This window comes from Copadichromis virginalis, linkage group LG9 (assembly GCF_057382275.1).
Source record: "Copadichromis virginalis isolate Kocher_CV1m ecotype Utaka linkage group LG9, C_Virginalis_male_GT1.1, whole genome shotgun sequence".
NCBI classification, from domain to species: domain Eukaryota; kingdom Metazoa; phylum Chordata; class Actinopteri; order Cichliformes; family Cichlidae; genus Copadichromis; species Copadichromis virginalis.
The window spans coordinates 17958170-17980243 of NC_140626.1; the positions used below are offsets into that span (position 1 = coordinate 17958170).

Below are 22074 nucleotides of genomic sequence, written 5' to 3' on the forward strand. Positions count from 1 at the left end.
TCCAGCTGGCCCTGACATGGGAGGAAATAAAGTTTAAAAAAAAAAAAAAAAAAGTTAAACATTGGCAGCCTGAACTATGAGCTTGGCTGGCGCTGGACTCATGTGCAGACTGATTCCCTGAAGAATGAATTCCAAGTGAAACCAGATATCAGTAAAGTACATTTTTAAAGCAGTATTATGTGAATATATGTCATATTCTATACAATTGGAATTAGTTTTTGAAACCAAATGAGTCACCTCCTGGTAGGCATGATTAATAATGCAAATAAACATTTGCATTTTTGTTGTTTTGTTTCTTACCTGTTCCTGCTTAAAGCCTATAGCACTGCTGGATCTGGAGTGGTCTATAATAAGTCAAGCAGCTTAACTCGTATTTCATTCAAGGGAGACCTGAAGAGAATAGCAGTCTTGTAAGTTTTGTACAAAATGACAGAGAATCTGCTGGGAAACCTACTACAAGCAATTCGATTTTGAACAATTTGGAGGGTTTTTTTTACTGTTATAACAAGTCATTTATTAGGCCTCAGTTAGACAGGCCTATTGGGTTGTGAAAGCTTGCTGGAGGTTGTTAATAGTCACTAGGTGAAATTGGTCGTAAAAAGGGTGCTAGACCAAAAACGTCCTTGCGATTGCTCGTGGTTGCTAATACACTGCCGCAGTAGTTTGCATGGAACCCAGTGAAAACAGATATCATGTCATGCAATTATTCACTAACTTACCACCAAGTGGTTGTAAAACGTAAAAAAAATTGCAGCCACTCGTCAACTGGACTATGCGGTCACTGTCTGGTCAATAGACCTGCATGATTGCTCTCAGACACCATTTTGGTAATCCCCAATCTCCAGTAACTACTTGGAACCGTTCCAGGGATACTTTTCCATGAAATCAGTGGTTGCCGGGCAGTCATGTAGTCTCAGTCACAGGTCACTGGTCACTAGGCCTCGTGTCTCAGGTGAAGTGGAAATCCAACGTCCTTACACTGCCTTTGTTGATTTTTTTAACGGTAAGATCAAAACTTCCCTCAAAACTAAGAATGTGGCTTGAATGTTTTATGAAGTCTAACTACTTTCGACCAGCTATTAAACAATATTAAAGCTAGGCAAAAAGGCAATTTTGAATCCTTTAAGCCTCTTGACCTCATTACCAGCTATTCTGAGCAAAATGCTGATAAGGCCAGCTTGCAATGCCATTTAACTGCAAGCAAACGATTAGTAGTTTATCAGTGAATATTAGCATCTTGCTATCTAAAGACAAAAATGCTTTTTTGTGGCACTAGTAGAATGCTACTGGTGGTTGAATGAAATTCAGCCAAATGACCAAAACTACAGTTCCTCTAGTGGCCACTTGAGGTTAGTGTCAAGAGCAAGTATCAGCCAGCTGTTGGGTTTTTCCACTTAGCATATTTTGTTAGATTGCTGCTAGCCAAATTTAGAACATCTATAATCACAGTTAATTAAACCTTGTTAACAAGCTAGCACACTGGCATTAGGTTATTGTTTCCCATATCTACCCCTTTGTCTAAAAATATATATAGCCACACCCAAAATCCAAACATGAAGCCTCAAAAAAGAGAAAAAATAGGCTTTTGTGGTCAGGAACAAGGGTGCTATTGTTGCTCACTGTAAGCTGTATTTAACATCTGAAATACTTTAAGTAGGCTATAGTCTGTCTTTTTATTAAGACTGAGGTGGAAACGATTAATTATGACAACAAATTGCTAAACTTAACTTTGACTTAAGTCTGCACTCAAATTGTATGAACTGTATGAATTAATGCAACTTAAGCCCTTTGAGCTGTAGTTCTTTGTTTTCCTCATTTTTGCTGACAAGTTAATTAGTGACTTGCTCTCACTCACTTGTGAAAGGAAGGCATGTGAAAGGAATGTGGGGAGGTTTTGTTTGTGTATCCTTTTTCTGTGACGCGCACATCTACCTTGTACAAGTGTAACAAAATAACCAGAGGATAGGAAAGTCAAAATCCCCAACATGGCTCAACTTCACCATGTTTCTTACACAGCATATTTGAAAAGTCCCTAGAAGAAATAGTTCAGCTCAAGGAAGCTTATCTTACTGGCACCTATTTTAGATTTTGTTGTCTTATCAGAGATTAGAATGTTAAACAGTTACTCTTTTGCAAAAAGTCCCGTACTTCACCACACCGAATGGGTAAACTGTGAGTAAATGACCTAGCTTTAATTCAGTGGGTTGAACAAAAAAATACCTAAAAATGTGAGGAACTAAAGCATCAGAGGCTCAAAAGTAATTGGACGAATTAAATAACTGAAAAGAAAATGTTCATTTCTAATACTTGGTTAAAAACCCTTTGCTTTGCGATGACAGTCTGAAGTCTTGAACTTCATGCTGAGTGACATGCACCTTATGGTTAACTTGGATATCAATATGCCTACCTCCTGAAGAGTGTTGTTCACTTGGTTTGCTGATGTGAAGGGGTTTCTCTTCACCATGGAAATGATTCTGCGATCATCCACTGTTGTCTTCCGTGCTTTCTTTATTTCTCAAGATGTACCAACCTGCAGCAGCTTTCACTTGCTGTTTGTTGTTTGGGGGCGTTTCTGTCGGAGGTTTCGTCTTCAACAGGTGGAATGTATATTCAATGGGGTAAGATCAGATGACTGACTTAACCATTCAAGAATATTCCACTTCTTTGATTTAATAAACTCCTAGGTTGCTTTGGCTGTGTGTTTTGGGTCCTTGTCCATCTGTATTATGAAATGCCGCCCAATCAATTTGACTGCATTTAGCTGGATTGGAGCAGACACTAAACACCTCAGAATTCATTCAGCTGCTTCTGTCCTGTGTCACATCATCAATAAACAGTTATTTTTGTCCTGTATATATGTAAAGTGAAGACTATCAATAACACATCAAGCATCCTTTTTTTTCTTCTTAAATTTCAGGGAAATGGGCAGTAAATTGCAGGCTGCAAACAGTGGTAGATCTTGTTCTCATACTCATGTCCCAAAATTGTGCACTGTGAAAGGTAAACTAAAAATATGTACAATTAGCCAGTAGCAAAATACCTGTTTCCTTGCTTTTCAGTGTCAAAATTGACGGTGACAGTAGCTTTTTAACATCATAAAAGTTCTTTGAATGCATTGACCATAAATAAATATGTCCCCAAATGTTAGGTTTTCGGCTACAATAGCAAACATAATAGTCAAGCTTAAAAAGTAACAGAAACAAATTTAACATACTTAGCATACAAATCATGAATTCAGGCAAACTGTGAGCTGATGTTATGGGCTATGAAGCCTTTGAGTAAACTGTAACAACTTTCTCTTTGTAGTTTAAGTAACTTTAAACTGCTTTTGGCACTCAGCTTGATGACAAAAAACAAGCAAATGCAAACCCTTTCACTGACTATTTTGTTTTATATGCCATACCAAAAAGGTATGACATTTTGAACTGCTAGTGTTACAGCACTCGGTGATGCAACTCCACAACAGACTTTTAAATGGCATACAGTTATGTTACTTTGACAAAGGTCATGCATGCGGAAGTTGCATTTCCAGCAGTGGGAGATAATATATTTAAAGTCAGTGAGCAATGACAGGCAAAGCAAAGTTTTGACGTTAAACTGGTTTGACTTTGGACTTAATATCTTCAAAAGAATGTATTAGATAACCCTCAGACTGTGATAGCCTTATGAAATACATTTTATAATTTCTTCCTTGAGAAAGTCTTTTTTTGTTTGTTACACTGGCTGGTTGCATTTCCTTTTATGAGTCATTAGAAGGCTGATGTGCAGCGACACCTCTGTGACACATTTTCATGCACATGTCAAAATTTACATCTTCTTGGCTCAGGTATTCCTAACCGTAACACCCCTATTCTGTCACAGCAACCCTCTTCATCTCATTCTACATTGCATCCATCAATTTTCTTCTGTAGTCTACCTCTGTTTCATTTGCCTGGCAGCCCCATGCTGAACATCCTTTGTCCAATATGTCCACTATTCCTCCTCTGTGCATGTCTCACTCAAACTGAGCTGTCCCTCTAATCTGATCATTTCTAAACTTACTAGTTTTGGTCGCTCCCAGTCAAAATCTTAATGTCTTCAACTCTACCACCTCCAGGTTTCTTTTTTTTTTCTGCACCGCTATCTTCAAACTGGATATGGCGGTGTAGGTCTTGTACCATCTTCTACATTTTCCTGTTACGCCTGTGTTGTCATTTACACGCATGCTTGGATTTACTTTCATTCCTCTTCTCTTCAGTGCATACCTCCACCTCTTCAAGCTCTCTTCCACCTTCACCCTACCCTCACTACAGTGCAATATTGTCTGCAAACATCATAGTCCCTTGAGATGCCTGCTTGTACTGTTAACCTGTGCATTTCCACTGCAAACAAGAAGGTGCCCAAAGCCAATACCTGATGTAGTCTAGCCCACCCTAAACCCAACTGTCACTGCTGCTGCACCACTTTCTGACTATCCTCATACATGTCCTGCACCACCCTCCCTGTTCCTGATTTCCCCATGCAGTACCATAGTTCCTCTCTCGGCACCCATATCAAATTCAAATAAATTCAATTCAATTTTATTCATAATGTGCAATGTCACAACAACAGTCACCTATAGGTGATTTATATTGTAAGGTAAAGATCTTACAGTTATATAGAGAAGACCGCAAAAATCAGGTGAGCGCCTATGAGCAAACACTCCCAGTGACAGTGATAGTGGGAAGGAAAAACTCCCTTTTAACGGGAAGAAATCTCTGGCAGAACCAGGTTCAGGGAGGGCAGCCATCTGCTGCGACTGGCTGAGGTCTTTGTTTTCTCTACAACCAGAAAAGACACAGTGAAACTTCTTTTGACCTTCTCTGTACATTATGATGAACTCAAAGCAAGCACCACATATGTAAAGATCTTTCTCAGTATGACGCTATACTGCTGTTCACTGATCATCACCTCTCTTCTTAACCTAGTTTCAGTAACTTTTTCCCATAGCTTCATGGTACGACTCATCTCCTTTAACCCTACGTACTTACGAAAGCTCTTAAAATCACACCTTTTCTTGAACAGTAATAGTAACAGTGCCCTTCTTCTCCATTCCTCAGGCATTCTCTCATGTGTTAAAAAGTCTGATCCAAACATCTGCTGGCCTCAAGCCACAGATATGTTAACAGGAAGAGACGCTTTTGCGTCTTCACCCTTTTCATAGCTGCCCTCACATCCTCCTTCCTAAGCCCCCGCACTTCCTGAGTAACTAATGTTCCTTCATCTGTCCTCCCCTCTTATTTACAAATCAGTCTTTACAACTTCTTAACATGTGTAGAGCAAAATGTAAAAATGTCTGAAACTCATGTTAATCAAAGACCTTATGTCAGACATCAAATCTTAATCTTAAATGCTAGTCATTCCAGGGTTTGGGCCTCATTTGTTCAGAAAATAACAATAAGTAAATAGTTATAGTTATAGTCTATAGAGGGAGGTCTGGGCCTCTTTTCTTAGGCTGCTGCCCCCGCGACCCGGCCTTGGATAAAGCGGATGAAGATGGATGGATGGATGGATGGAAATAGTTTAAATACTTTCCATTAGATCTCATGGAATCCAGAGAACACTGTGACCGACAGTTCAACTATTCCTAAATAAAATGTATGTTCTATTTGTAGCACAGCCTGGAGGAGCTAAAAATAGCAACTGCTGAAGACAGTATATTTTGATCACATGCAACAATATGCCAGTCTACTATTTCCTTGTTGGTGATGCAACTACACGGGGAAAAACATAACAGAGATTAAAGTGCAGGTGAAAACAAACCTGTCAAAGTTTGCATGTACTTTGAGGTCATTTGGAAGTTTAAACATGTTTTTATGTGTTGACAAATTCAAAAGGTGCCCTTTAAAAAAATACATTTTTAAATTTCCTAGAAAGATCACACTTAGCTAAGTGAAAGTATTCATTCAACAGTGGTTGCAATCTAATCTTTTGACGTTGTATATTGCCCCTTGGAAAAATGTTTTCAGGCAATAATTTTGCACACGTAAATATGACAGGCGGCTTCTGTTGATCCGACACACACATAAAAATATGCAATTCATGGTAACATTTAAAAAAGAACTCATAAAAGGTACAGTATTTAAATTAACAATACAGCAAAGAGTGTATGTGCCATATTGTTTTGTCTTGTATTAATAAGAGAAATGTTGAGTTCTTTTATTTTTGTATGTTACACTTAGACAGCTACAGCACCCATAAATCTGAACATATATCAGAAACCAAAAGGTTAATTGATTGTTCAGACTGAACATGTCTTTGTACTGTACATGTCTTCTACATGAACTGTTTTATTGTTAATATGTTAATATGGTGGGCAGATTGCATGTTAATTTTCTCTTTAAACAAATGGAAATGGTTAATGCAGTCAATAATTTAAATTACATACTTCAAATAAGATTTGTAACTTGGTTTTGCTGAAAAGTGTCAACTAAGCCATTAATGGTGCAGGTTGGCATGACAGCAGGCTGTGTGATACTTAGAAACACTTGTTCAAAACTTAAGCTTGTTAATCCTAATATCTACTCAGCTGATCACATGGCAGTAACTCTGTGAATTTAGTCGTGTAGACATGGTCAAGATTACGTGCTGAAGTTTGAAACTAAGCATCAGAATTGACAACAAAGAAAATTTAAATGACTTTGGCACATTTCCCACACTTTATCATTTTTACCACAACCATTGCAGAGAATAGTCTGAAAGAGAAATCAACCATGGTCATTCTTCTTCAAGCTGATAGAAAGAAAACAGTAACTCAAATAACTATTACAGCTAATGAATATATATTACATATATGAACACACGACATGTCCAAGGTTGAAGGAAATGGGATAAACGCTTCTCATTTTACAATTTCACACAAAAAGTCCATGTCAGGGAAAACAATGACTAGGAGGAGGATCCTTTCCAAAGAAAAGGATGTAATGAGGGGGGATCCCAGAGAGTAAAATCAACACTGACTGAGAACACTGAGGTCTTTTTAGGAAGGAGACTCACAATTTCTTGTTGTGTTTCCAAGTTATTGTACTGACTAATTTTCAGCTGTCAACAGTCAATTGTCTAGTTCTGGTTGTATTGGTTGTATTGGTTGTTTTGTTGTATTGGACAACATGACGTTGTGGCCATTTTCCCGAGGTACTAAGCCAAGATACTCATGGATCTTTGTTGTTTTATCATGAAAAGTGGGTTCTGACATTCACTAGTCTTCGACTTCCCTCTTTCTCCTTAAAATACAGTTTTAGTGTGCTGGTTACCATCCAACTGCATTTCTTCAGTCTGAGTGGCATTGCTGTAGATCTTAGTGGTATGGTTCAGTGAATCAATGTCTTATTCACTCATGACATACACCTTAATGTCATCCACATAGAGGAGGTGGCTAATGATTGTAGCATTCCCTAGCGGGTATCCTTAGCCAGTCTTGATAATGATCTGGCTGAGGGGATTCAGGCACATGCAGAAAAGCAGTGGGGATACAGCATCTCCTTGGTAAATCCTGTGCTGTTGGTTTGAAGTTGGGCTCTAGTGTTGTTGCCACATCCCCATTAAATTCCTGATGAATGCTCTTATGATCCTGTTGATCTTGTACAGTTCTAGGCATTCCACGATTCATGTGAGAGGCATTGAGTAATAGGCTTTATTGTAATCAATCCAGGCGGGGCACAGGTTGGTCAGTCTGGTCTTACAGTCTCCTTGGGGATGAGGACTACCCAGCCTTCAGTTAGCCATTCCAGGTGTATCTCATCCATTAGCTGCTGGTTCATTTGTGGTGCCAGATGCTCATGGAGTGGAGTTATCTTTTTTAACCAGTAGGCATGAATCATATCAAGGCTTGGTGCTGTCCTGCTCTTCGTGCTTGAGACTCTGTCTTGGATATCTTCATCTGTGATGGTTACTGGATCCTGTTCAGGGAGGTTGCTTTGGTCTACTCTTAGCTCTACCAGCCATCGAGCATTGTTGTTATGAGTTGCATCTTTCTGTTCTTCCATTATTGCTATCTCCAGCTGTTCTCATATTCCTCAACTGCCACTGAGAGTACACCTTTAGTACACCTTTAGTTTAGTGGAGGAATTCTGGTTTATTCTCCTGGCTTCTTTCTCTCTGGTATACCTGTTCAATCTGTCCAAGACTGACATGGAAATTCTGTCTGATGATACACAGTTAGGTCCTTACATATTTGCACACTGAAAAAGTTTTGTCTTTTTATCCGTATACTGAAAGTGTTCCAAAATGTTCCAGTTATTGTTATATAATAGACATGAACAAAATGTGTAGACTCCCGGCTTTCATTTGAGGGTATCCGGATTCAAATTGGATGAAGAGTTTAGGAGTTTCTGCTCCTTAACATGGGCCACCCTCTTTTCAAAGGGACCGAAAGTAATTTGAAAATTGACTCACAGGCTATTTCCTGGGAAGAGGTGAGTAATTCCTTCTTATTTGTCTGACTCTATGCCATTGTTTAAATCACAGTTAAAGACTTTATTTAATCTTGCTTTTCCATCTAGCTAATATTTTGTGTGTGTTGACACATTTTTATCTATTATGCTTTGTTAATTACTTTTATGTATTATGATTGTCATGGTTTTATATTTAATACGTGCTGGGTCCTTTCTCTTTTCCCTCTCCCATCTCCCTTATCCTATCATATTTTGTCAAGCACCTTGGTATAGCCTTGGTTTTTTTAGTATGCTTTATGAATAAACTTTATTATTATTATTATTATTATTATAAATTATAAAAATTTGTAAATTATAAATTAGGAAGGTAAAAGGCCTGGAGCGGATTTGAGGTGTAGTGCTTGCATGTGGAAGATTTTGCTGTGAACAGACAACGTGCGGTCTACATGTAGGTAAAACAAGCCATCCTTAAGTTGCGAAAACAGGAAGAAAAAAAAACATCAGAGAAATTACTATAATAGTAGGCGTGGCGAAATCTACAGGTTGGTACATATTGAGTAAGAAAGAAAGCAATGGTGAACTCAGCAATGGAAAAAGACCTGGACATCCATGGAAGACATCAGTGGTGGATGATCGCAAAATCATTTCCATGGTGAAGAGAAATCCCTTCACAACAGCCAACCAAGTGAACAACACTCTTCAGGAGGTAGGCATATTGATATCCAAGTCAACCACAAAGAGAAGATTTTGTGAAAGTAAATACAGAGGGTTCACTGTAAGGTGCATGCTACTCATAAGCTGCAGTAAAGGCCTGGCAGAGCATTAAAAAGGAGGAAAACCAGCATATGGTGATCACCATGAATTCAAGACTTCAGGCTGTTATTGCCATCAAAGGGTTTTAAACCAAGTATTAGAAAAGAACCTTTAATTTCAGTTAATTAATTTATTCAATTACTGTTGTGCCCTCGAAATACAGGGATTGTGTTAAAAATGTTTTAGTTCCTCTCCTTTTTGTTCAGTCTGCTGAATTAAAACTAAAAATGTGTGCCTTGACTGCATCTGAGTTGTTTCATTTAAAATTAATTGTGGTTATGTCCAGAACCAAAACTGGAAAAAGTTGCCTATGTCCAAATATTTATGGACCCCACTGTAAAACATGTAAATGTGCGAAATATGTACAAAAATAACACATCAGAAAAGGGGCGAAGAGTTTTTCATGGTAGAATTTCTACTCTAGAGCTCTAATCTAGACCTCAAAGGTTTCAGGGGTTTGGAGATTACATTAGGTGCCAAGGTTAGGAAAATACACTTTGATCTTAATCTTAAATTATTTGCTGAGTCGACAAAGAACAAAGGTTGCGTCAGTCTGTGTGAAGGAAGCAAATATACTTGTACATGCACCAAGGAGAATATTAAGGGAAATTAAAATTTTAAGAGGAAGTTGACCCAAAACAGAATGATCAACATTTATGCACAGTTAAATATTGCCCTTAAGTAATAAGTTACTGAATAACACAGAAAAAAGCTCATTCTAAGTCCTCCCTCCAAATCTCCCAAAGTTTTCTTACCTAAACAATACTTACTAAAGCTCAATCTTCACACCTATTCCTGGACTTTAACAAAAGCCAAGAGTTCTTTTCTAAAGCAAATGCAAATGACTGTAATTGTATATGCATCACGATTAAACTTCTTTGGGGGACATTTCAGGGAAACTTAACCTACTGAGTTTACAGAAAAAAAAAGTGTGTTCCGCATTTATACCGTGTTAAATATTGTCCTTGTGTAATAATGTCACTGAATAACACACAAAAAGGTGATTCTAAGCCCTCCCTCTAAATCCCCTGAGTATCCTAAATAATACTTGTGGCAGCTTCACACATGTTCCCAGACTTCAACAAGACCCACAACTTCCTGCGTTCAGTTAAAAAATGACGTTACTTTGTAATCTTATGCTGGGATTTTGTTCCCTTGCCATCATCATGACAAGAAAACATATATGTCAAGGTGCAGGTAAGCTTTTTTTGAAACATTCTTAGATTATAATGATAAGACTAATGTTTTTTTTTCCCAGCTTAGTGAGTTATGCAAATTCTATTATCCTGATGTAACTCAGCAGAATGCCTTGAGAAACTATTTGTTTAAATCTAAATTAAAATATGGATGCAATAGATGCATATATAATGAGAAAAGCTGCTTGTGGTGACAGCGCCACAGACCTTTGGCTCATATCCTCTTTGGTTGGTCAGACTGCTAAAATTGTGCAGTAGTTTTTGCTTGGTTTCTTATGCCTTTAGGTTGCTTTTAATATGATGTGATATTTATTATGTGTTGTTAATGCTTGTTGCAGGTTTGGAGTATATAATTACTGTACCTTTGTTGTTATCAGGGTTACTGCTCATAAATAACATATCACCATGGTCATCACATGATAATTATTTATTATTTATTTATTTATTTTATTTAGAAAGAGGGGCAATACATATTAATGAACATGTTAACAAATGTAAATATGCCAGATTATAGCCTTGGGCTAATTTCCATCTGCAGACCCTCTGGCAGGTTGGTGTTACACACAAGTTAGTAAAAGCATACAGAGACACATACATATGACAAATCAGATGTAGGGTCAGAAATTGATTTGGAGCACATGAATTTGCACTATTACTCAAAAAATGAATGCAATTCACCAGATTTGGTGCAAACAAGCACAAAAAATGCCAAACAAAAAAGAGCAGACCGACATTGTCAGCTACTATCTGATGAGAGTCAAACAGAGCTAAAAGAAGAGCTTGCCATCACCAGTGTGTGAATGTGTGTGTGAATGGCTGAATGGCTGAATGTAGTGTAAAGTGCTTTGGGGTCCTTCGGGACTAAGTAAAGTGCTATACAAATGCAGGCCATTTACCATTTAAATATACTCACAGTTGCCAGAACACCAGACAAAATACTCCACTGAGTTCATTCAGTATCACAGATGTCCATAACAAAGTCTTTATGGATGTTATCTTAAAGTTAGACATTTACTGACAAAAGCAATTTTTGTGCAATTTTGACTCTAAAAAAAATGCTTCATTTGTATTTTATTATCACCCAGTTTGGACTTTCTGATTGCAGAATTATTTTGTTTCTTATCTTTGCTAGTCTAATGCTGATTGCAAAGGTCATAAAGAACCTCCTAGACTACTATTTTGTCCAAACAGAGCACGTGTGACAACACATGTTGATTCAAATATAAGCTGACCTTTTAACCCATGTGTGCATGTTTATGTTTGTACAGGGCAACAGGGCTGCTGTACATCATACACCAAACCCCGTGCTGTGAACATTATTCTGAGACATAGACAAAAGGTGGAGCTTTGCTGGAAGCAGGGTATTACCGAATGGTGTAACATTGAAGCCGTGTAAGATAAAACTCTTTTGTGCTTTTCTGGCTGTGATGCTGAACTAGAGTTCCTTATATCATTTCCCCTCCATGCCCTTGGTTTTCTTTCAAGATGACCTTATTCCCAAGTGTTTCAAATTTCCAATCCTTCAGCCTTACAACTGAAGTTGTAATGTTAACAATTTTATGTTCTGTCCGTTCTTCCTCAAGTGTGCTTAAGTGGAGACACCGGTACATATGTGTGGATCCTAAACCTCGCAAGATGCACAAACTCGTTGAACGCTTGTGGTGATGTGGACACACACACACACACACACACACACACACACACACACACACACACACAAGATGCACAAACCTCTTGAGTGGCCTGTAACCAGTGTTGGGCAAGTTACTTTGAAAAAGTAATTAATTATAGTTACTAGTTACTTCTTCAAACTAACTGAGTTAGTAACTGAGTTACAATATTCTAAAAGTAATTAATTACTTGAAAAGTAACTATTGTGTTACTTTGAAAAAAATGTTTAACCCTCTGGGGTCCAGGGTATAATTGGCCATTTTTAACTACTTTTGATTTTCCCTCCACATTTCACCTTTAAAAACTATTTACTTTGCCTTGTTTGGTATCATCCTTTTCAACACAACCTCACGTGTCTGAATTTACAGTTATGTTTTCATTTTGACATACTGTATTAACACAATTGATCTAAAATCAGACAAAAAACATAAAATCAGAGTAGAAAAAGTTATATTTTTTACTGTAACAACCACAAATATCTTTAATGAATCATATTTCATAACTTTAAATGCAAATATAAATTGTCAATTTTAAAATCCTATGCACAAGTTTTGAAAACAAAGTTATTTTCATCCATTTACCTTTTACCTTGATTTTTTAAATAACCATTTCAAACTATTTACAGAACAATCAGCTGTTCTGCATTCAATAAGATGCCACACAAATTATTTGTGCCACTCCAAAAAAATAATTTCTGTCCACTATGAAGGAGAACATCACAGCCTGATACCTGCAGGCCTGACAGCAGGTATCACTCCTGTTTCTACCTGGAGACAGCAGTCGCCTCATTGTTCTGACACACAACACAAAACTATCCACAACACTACACACTAACTACACAAGACAACACATTAACTACACACTCCAAACACGCTAAACGTCACAAATCTCTCACATCTCAAAACTCGCTCTCTCTCTCTTTTTCTGCTCTCTCTCTCTCTCTTGATAGTGCTGTCCTTAGACAGTAAACGTGATGAAACTATTGAAGAAAAAATGCTGCGTATACTGTCTAAGGACAGCGCTAGCAAGCACTCTCTGCTTATGACCAAAAAAAAAAGCAGAGAGGTGATATATACCAATTTAAAAACTGGTATATTTCACCTTGTTGCTTTGTCTTTAAGTGGTCGTGTGACTGGCTTACCACGACTACTTTAATCTTCCTCAGTCAAACAGCAGCACTCATGCGATTGTTTTGCCCCCTTAGCTCCAGGTGTTGTGCTAGACGGAGCACCCAGCTGCTTAAAGCTGTAGCGTCCAAATTACTTACAGCTACTTCCGTGCAACTGATATAAGATATAATAATAAGAAACCAAAAGGAGGAGATTTTTCTTTGTATTGGGACTTTTCATTCAAATGTATTCACAGTCACTGAAAATAGAGCTTTTCAGAAATACAGATCATTGTAATATCACAAGTCTACAAAAACAAAACACATTTTAATTGCTTCTTGAACAAGAACATTGTATGCTGAACAAGGACCTAAAGATAAAAATTTAATTGTGATTGTTTTCTATCTATGCAGCAACAGGAGAAAGAATGGCTAACTTCCCAGGAAGAAGAACAGTATCTGAATATCTGCACAAATATTAATTAATATATCCTTGCTACAATTAGCATGCCTATATAGCACTTATTCTCAAAATGTGTTTTGTACATGTTTTAGCTAAACAAACTAAACAAAGTTTTATTTATATTATAATAACAATATCTGAGGGCTGAGGCCAGATCAAGATGATTAGTTGCTCTTTGTTTGGTGCTTTGTACATGTAAATGATGAAGTGAAGTGTTGAAGTGATGTTATTTTGATGGTTTCAAACAAACTGCATAGCTAAAAACTGGGAAAAAATGTCCACAAATATGTTATGCTAGCATGACATTGTGACACCCCTTTCTCTCATTCCTGTTATACTCAGTCATTTATAAACTATTAACCTTCAGAGACTCAAAAGATCACAAAAACGATAAGCAAAGAGAGTAATTTTATACCATATATCTTATTTGCCTTTCAGACATGAACAACAGCAATGGTAGTGTTACAATGTCATTCTTAGAACTGGCTCCAGTGTCCAAGTCGTGTTGTCATAATCTCCAACTTTAATCTCCAACTGCAATTGCTTTGACTTCATATTTCACTTTTGACATACAGATGTGAGAACAAAGAGGACTGTGATACACACATCAACAGAAAAAGGATAAGCCTTCACAAAACTATTTCTTACTCAATAACTACATGTCTTCAGGCATTTTATGGCTTCATATTGTGGAAACTGAGAGAGTTATTGGCAAAGAGAAGACAGAGGGATATCTCTGCCATCTCAATAGCCAAGAGAAATGTAAGGTAAGATTTCAGTGAGCTGATCTTATCACACACATAGGACCAGAGTATTATGACACAGTATTCATTTTAGCTGCAGAAAACACAAAGTTAATGTTAAGGTTAATGCAAATGAATTACCAAAAGAGCAAAAAGTTGCAAAAAGCAATGCAGATTCAATGTGATTGGCATTAATGAGAAGTCCATTCCACCAAAAAAGACTGAAAATTGGATTAACAGATATTTTGTTAAAAATTACCAACATCCACCAGTTCATTAATTATTTATAAATAAAGCTTTGAAAGGAGTACACAAGCCTAAGCAGAAAAAGAGTAGTTCCTGCTTCTGAGCAAGAGACTGCAATAATCTTTTTGTTTTGGAAGGTATGAAAATGTGTGTATTTTATTTTCACTGAAGTCTGTAATGTTTACATAAGCATATCAGTTACTTGCTGCATATACTCAAGCATGTGGATTTATGTTACTATTTCTGTTTTTGAGGCAGACTGTTTCAGATTTAAGCTGGGCATACACTGTGCAATTTTTCAGCTCCTGCTCAAACTGTACGACTGAATTGCAGGGGTTAGAAGTTCATAGGTCACGATGCATGTTCTCACACTATACGGTCCGATATCAGATATGACCTGAGTGCTCACACTGTGTGCTCATACACGACTGCACACACGCTGCACTGCCATGCTGCTCCATCTTTTTCATGTTTTTAGCATGCTTAGTGATGTTGAAGTAGCCTAGCAGTGGGAATAATTCTGCAGCAAAGGGGCAATTGTGATAGGGATAGCATGAAAATTTAGGTCCCCAAGGCAAAGTGTGGAAGAAGAAAAGGGACAGACAAAGGTAAGTAGCTCAGACAGCACAAGTTGAGGATTTGGTGTGAAAAGTCATGTGAACTTTAACAGCTCAAGAGCAAAAACAGATTCCTAGAATTCCAGAAACAAGCACTCAAGATACTAATGGTCAAAGGGACTAAACATGCCAACATCCTGTCATTAACATTTATGCACTAACATTTACCTCTCAATAAGATGTTGGTGCATGATTAAGTCACATGCACCCTGTTGGCACCAAGACCATGCATCAATATGGAAAAAAACACCTCTGATAGTTAACCACAGTGAAAATAAAAACAAATCCAGTGTTTCCTGGTTCTTTCCAAGCTGCTAAAATTCAAATTTGGTTATTAGATTTATGTGTAAGTGTCAAATTTCTCAAGGGGTAACCACAGCTGATGGAGCTATATGTTTAGACTTGGTACATACGGTATTTGAAGCAGGATCTTTTTGGAGACCCCAAATAGTTAGAAAACAAGAACAAATACTGATCCATTCATTCAGCTTCCTTGAATAAAATACCTGTCAGTTGTTCTGTTTTGAAAGCAAGTGCCAAAACAAATCTACTTTTTCCGTGTACGTGTGGAATGTATTTAGTATGAGAAACCTGTTGGGTTGGTAAATATGAGCATGTTGTGCTTTGCTCCAAATAACTAACAAGACTGATCTATTTTCCAGTGCCTACTAGAAATAATGATACATATTTTAATTGCAGCTTTAAGGTAATGGACAAAAAGCTTAGCTAGTGTAAAGAGATTATTTCCTATACCACCTTTATGACTGTTTTAATGTCAATTCAGTTATTTAAATATGACCTCTTTAACTGGCAAGACAATGTTATGAGCCCATACACATGTGAGGGTCGGTTTGTCTGAATTTCAAAACCACACTGTTTTATTAGTTGGCAAAATGATTTGTAGCAGTGCATAATTAATAGTCATTGACAAAGAAATCATGCACTCTGTAGGACAGGCTAATGGAAAACAAAGCAGAGGGGATTGGATATGAATGCTGGTCATTTGGCTGGTTGGTCCACCACTTTGGAAATATTTCAGTGACAATTAAATGGATCAAGATTCATTTCTAGTAAATCTTGAGTCTCCAGAAAATGAATCTTATCTCTCTACTGCATGACTTTTTGATTTTTGGGGAAAAAAATATTTCTCCCTATTTTGGGGGAGCTTTAGGGTCCCTAATAATATATCAATCATAAAATTTGACTAAACGGTGGCCTCATTGCCAGACCTGGCACACATCTGGTTGACATACACTCTGCCAAAACACCAGTCAGTCAGAAGTGCCAGCTTGATGCCAGATCTGGGCCAGACCTGTTTTCTGTAGGCCTGGGCCACATAAGCCAAGCCACAATCAAGCCAGATGTGGCATGCCATCACATAGACAGTGCCATCTATGCCAGGCCTGGCCCATATCTGGATGGCATACGTCTTATCATGTCAGAAGTCAGCCAACAGTGCCGACTTGATACCAGATCCTGGCCAGACCTGCTTGCTATGTGGGCACTAACTCACACAGAGACACAGTTACTTTACCAACTGACCCCTGACCCCTGAGCTCCTCAGTGTCCCTCAAACCTCATTCAGGGATCCACTCCTCTATTTCACTGTCACTCCCTGAAAGCTCACTGTCCTCACTTTCTGAGGACAGAGAGTGCACATTCCCTTGGTTTCCTTCCATAAAAGGTATTTACATCTATGTCCTGTAATTATGAGTAGATTGTAAAGTAAAAACATTGACTATGATCATATAAATGCACACAAACACATCTCTACAAACATATTCAAATGCATTATATTGCCTGAAGAAAAACTGGGCTAACTGCGCAGTGTTGCCTTGAGGCAACAAATGAAAATTAACAGTTTTACTGTATAAATAAATTTTAAAAAGTGGAACAAACAATCAAATATGCTTCTTAACATATTCATGCACATACAAGTATTTTTTTAATATACATTTATTTCACTATAAACATGTAAAATAGTGATCTTTATCTTGCCTCCTAATGGAGATGTCTCTCATGTAGTGCCGCTTGCAGCATGTTTTTTTTCTGTATAAATGCATAAAGGACGATGTCATGATGTTCAACAAAGGTTCACTTCATGAATACTAGATCTGTAAGCCAATATAATTTGGTGTTTACTGGAAATGATTGAATTTTTTTATAATCTATCAAGCTAAAAAAAAAAAACAACAACAGTAAAGCTAAAGGTGGTGAACATAGATTGCTTTGTTTGCATGTTAGTTTTGCCGTTGCACTATATTTGAGCAAAAAGTTCCAGGAGTGGGTTGATGAAAGAAAAAAAAACATTGCCTGATTTGAATATGGGCATTCCCTGTTTAAAAACTAGTGCCTTAACAGTTGGCTGGGACTTCCCTGATGTTAGCCTTCTAGTTGGCTTTTAATGTTTGTAGACAAAGTCAACGCGAGGCTAGCCTTGTATTAATGGGTTTTAAAAACACCTTTAATGTACTAACACAGCAGCAGCAGTATTACAGTCTAGACGGCTTCTGTAAAATGTTCTCCTTCATACATCTTGGGACATTGCACTAAGACTCTATACTGGCATATTTAGGTTGCACAAACCAATCAATGCCAGAATAGTGATAGAAAGAGTAAGGTTTCAAGGAAATACTCATCATTAGCTAACTGCATCCTGTCACAGAACATGACTAAGAGGCTGAACTCGAATATTTGATGGTCAAATTGATGGCTTTTGACTTCAATTGACCCATTTTTATAACTTGTTAATGATACAGCGCATTAAGATCTTACATTTTGGTGTTTTATTAAGCTAAGCTAGCCCTGACATAGCATGGCATAGCTCACACATGGTGAGAACTTGCACATCCTTCTTTATATAATATATACAGTGCTCAGCATAAATGAGTACACCCGCTTTAAAAAGTACAAATTTAATGAGCTGCTCAATGAACAAAAGAACAATTTCCAAACTTTTCACAAGGCTGAGTTTTATTGAACATTTGTTTAACTCCATAACATGAAATTAAGGTTAATATTATAACTTAGATCACAAAATCTTCAGTTTTAACCAAATTGGTTGACACAAAAATGAATACACCCCGCAACAAAAACTGCTACATCTACTATTTTGTATGACCACTGTGATTTTCAAGGACAGCACCAAGTCTTCTAGGCATGGGATGAAGAAGCTGGCGACACATTGCAACATCTATCTTTCTCCATTCTTCCAGAATAACCTCTTTTAGAGCCTGGATGCTAGATGGAGAGTGATGCTCAACTTGTCGCTTCAGAATTCCCCACAGGTGTTCGATTGGGTTCAGATCAGAAAACATACTTGGCTGTTCATTCACCTCCACCCTGTTCTTCTTCAGAAATGCAACAGTAGTTTTAGATGTGTGTTTTGGATCATTGCCTTTTTTTGGAAAAGTGCACAACGACCAAGTGCACGGAGTGATGGCAGCATCTTCTTCTTCAGAATAGAGCAGAACATTGTTGAGCTCATGATACCATCAATGAAATGCAGCTCCCCAGCACCAGCAGTACTTGTATTTTTACTCAGTTGTATATAGTATTTGTATTTGTATTCTATTTTTATCTTATTGTATATTTATTTTTATTTTATTCTACTGTATATAGTATTTTATTTTATTCTATTCTGTACAGTTGTGTACTGTATTTATTCTTATTGTATTCTAATTTTTGCCTCATAACTTTTGCACTGTCCACTTCCTGCTGTGACAAAACAAATTTCCCCACGTGTGGGACTAATAAAGGTTATCTTATCTTATCTTATCTTATCTTACTCACTTAGCCCCACATAAGGACTGCCACCACCATGTTTCACTGTAGGCACCATGCATTTCTCTTTGAAATCCTCACCTTTACGACGCCATACAGTTTTGAAACCATTAGTTCCAAAAACAGTGATCTTTGTCTCATCACTCCAGAGTATATAGTCCCTGTAGACTTCATCTTTTTCAGCATGGGCCCTAGCAAATTCTAGCCATGATTTTTTGTGCATGGGCTTTAGGAGAGGCTTCCTTCGTGGACATTACCCATGCATGCCATTCCTCTGCAGTGTGCGCTGTATGGTGTCACAGGAAACGGTCACTCCAGTTTGGTTTTCTACCGCTTTAGCTAACTGCAGTGAACTTCCATGGTGATTTTCTTCAACCCTTCTCATCAGGAGACACTCCTGTCGAGAGGTTAACATCTGTGGACGGCCTGGACGTCTCTGTAAGATGGTTGCACTTCCATCTTTCTTAAATTTCTGGATCACTTTTGCTACAGTATTTTGGCTGATATGTAAACCTTTGCCGGTCTTCTTGTAGTCCTCACCTTTTTTGTGTAAAGAAATGATTTCCTTTCTTGGATTTTGTGACATTTCTCTTCTATGTGGAGCCATTGCTGACAGCATGAAATGGGAAGAGCTTTTCTTTGTTAAGCCACCTGTCTGCTGGACACCTCTTAAATGAATCATTAGACCCCCTGTGGTTGAATTCCTTTTAATTTGAATTTTGTAGTCTTAAACTGTGGCTTTTCTCTATAGACTATAATTGGGGTGTACTCATTTTTGCGACATGGGCGTGAATGAATTTGTTAGAAAAATCTAATTCATTCACAAATCTTGTTTGCAATCAATGCCCCGCATTTGTGAGAGTATTTTGTAGTATAGTATCTCGTGGAAAATGTTGACTCTCAAAGGAAACTAAAGGTTTTCTGACAAATGTAGTGGGGTGTACTCATTTATGCTGAGCACTGTACTTGGGATTTGTAGACAACTATTGCACTGACCATTGTTTTTGCTACATTTGGAATACTTCTGGTTATTTCTTTATGTTAGGATGAAGAAGAAGCCGTATTGCTCCTATATTAGCTCTTAATTGGCTGACTGTTAAATATAAAATTGAAAATCATTCCCCTCATGTAAAGGGTCTCAAATAATCAGGCCCCATTATATCTTAAAGATCTCATAATGCACTGAGCATTTCTTTTCTCAGCCTTTTTCGCTTCCCGTGTGATTTTACTGCATTTAATCATTAATAATCATTTAACTCTCTCTCTCTCTCCATTCTTCCTCCCTTTGCGCTCTTCTCTTTCTTCTCACTATTATGGGGTTTTTGCCCTAAAAAATAAATCATACCTGTCAGTACAATATAATTCTTCAGATCTATTCATCAAAATACAATAACGTGCTATCTGGAAGGTAACTCTTATAGATAACAGGCAACTCTTGGTTTATATTTAACTAAACAGATCACAATTTACTTAGAAAATGTACATTAAAAGATAGGTTTACAGTGTGCAGCGAGTAAGGTGACACAATCCCAAAAAAATAGTTTCAAACAAGTACCTACAAAGTAGGTAAAAGGTCATCTGTGGGCTGGTAAACCGGTTTCAGGCAGGTGAATAGACGACAGACATGCAGAATCAGCAGAACCATGCACACTGCTAAAGAGTCTTATGTAAACTGCCTGCATAGTGGTGTAGTTTTCCCTGATGGGCCTAAACACTGTTTTAAAACATTTAAAATGAAACAGCCAGAAAATTCGAACATTAATGATTTGGCGGAAACACGGAAAATGACCGGACTCATTTCTTCCTCGGACAAATACCTGAAAACCAAGAGGTGATGCTGAAGCAAATCAGCCAAAAATGTTGCTTTTCCCAGGTTTATTGGAATTGTAAAGAACATATAATATGACAGGTGGAATAAAAAATAAATTAAATACAGATAGAGAATACAAGAGAGTAGTTACGACTAATAAATAACATGCATAAAAATCTAAAGGCAGTGATCAGCAGCAGTGATATATGTGCATGCTACATTATGTTTAATTTAAGGCTTTAGGCTGAAATGTATATTTAGAGACACAACATTTTAAGCTAAGCAGGACAGTTTGCTTAGAAGAATGCAAGTCTAAAAGATGCAGAACGCAATACAGCAGATACCTAAATTCATTCAATGCTGAGGACTCTTTTCATCATAGACAGCACAGCTGACTGTACCAATATACAGCAGATTTTAACATCCTAAAGCAGTGGTTCTCAAGCCATGTCCTTCTGGGAGAAACAGAGCCTTGACATTAGGATGGCCAAAGACACAATGTGAAATTAAACCTATTGTCATTCTTGAATTTTGCACAATTTCAGAAACAAACTCCAGAAACATTTGCATATTTGGAGCTTGGCTGAAGGTGAAGGCAGTAAACATGACACCCGTTAATGCCACATGACGTGCTTGTACCAGGGAGCAGTCAAGTTAAAGAGGTCACATGTGACTTCTGAAAAGTCCCTAAAAAGTTCAGGGCTGTAGTGCTTGTTTAAATACAAAAATTGTGGCACTCCTGAAAGTGAACATTTCAAAAAAGCTTGAGAATCAATGCTCTGAAGAAACATTAGGGGAGCATGTTTCATAAATATCAAGCACAAAGGTACACACAGTAGTGCCTGCACTAAAGCACTTTGGTCTGGTCAAGTCGGACTCTACGTGGATTCAGTGAGTCCTGTACATACAACACAAAAACAACATTTTTTTAAAAAGGCACCGTAGAGTCAGAGAAAAAGGAGAGATCATGGTAATGTGTGAACATGTGCGTGTTTTCCCCACAACAGAATTCTACTCCATCATGCATTGTTTTCTGAGCGCTTGTCGTTGGCCAGCCTGTCTCGTTCTCTGTGCCGCTGGATGGCTCGCCAGATCCGGCAGAGGATTCCGCCCCTGAAAGGAAGCATAGATGTTGTTACAGCACATCACACCTACATGTGCATGTTAATTATTAGCTAAAAGTATAACTTGAAAAAGGCAGTAAAAAAGGCTG

At 37.6% G+C, this 22074-nt stretch overlaps 1 protein-coding gene across 3 annotated transcripts in view; it reads right to left on the minus strand.

Moving 5' to 3' along the window:
• Positions 1-20909: 20909 nt before the first annotated feature.
• Positions 20910-22074, minus strand: part of map3k15 (mitogen-activated protein kinase kinase kinase 15) — a 28297-nt gene continuing 27132 nt past the window's right edge. For all 3 annotated transcript variants that reach the window (XM_085467996.1, XM_085467995.1, XM_085467994.1), the window contains one exon: positions 20910-21974. In XM_085467996.1, coding sequence (XP_085324122.1) covers positions 21881-21974 — 94 coding nt within the window. In that variant the 3' untranslated portion in view covers positions 20910-21880. The remainder of the gene's footprint in view (positions 21975-22074) is intronic.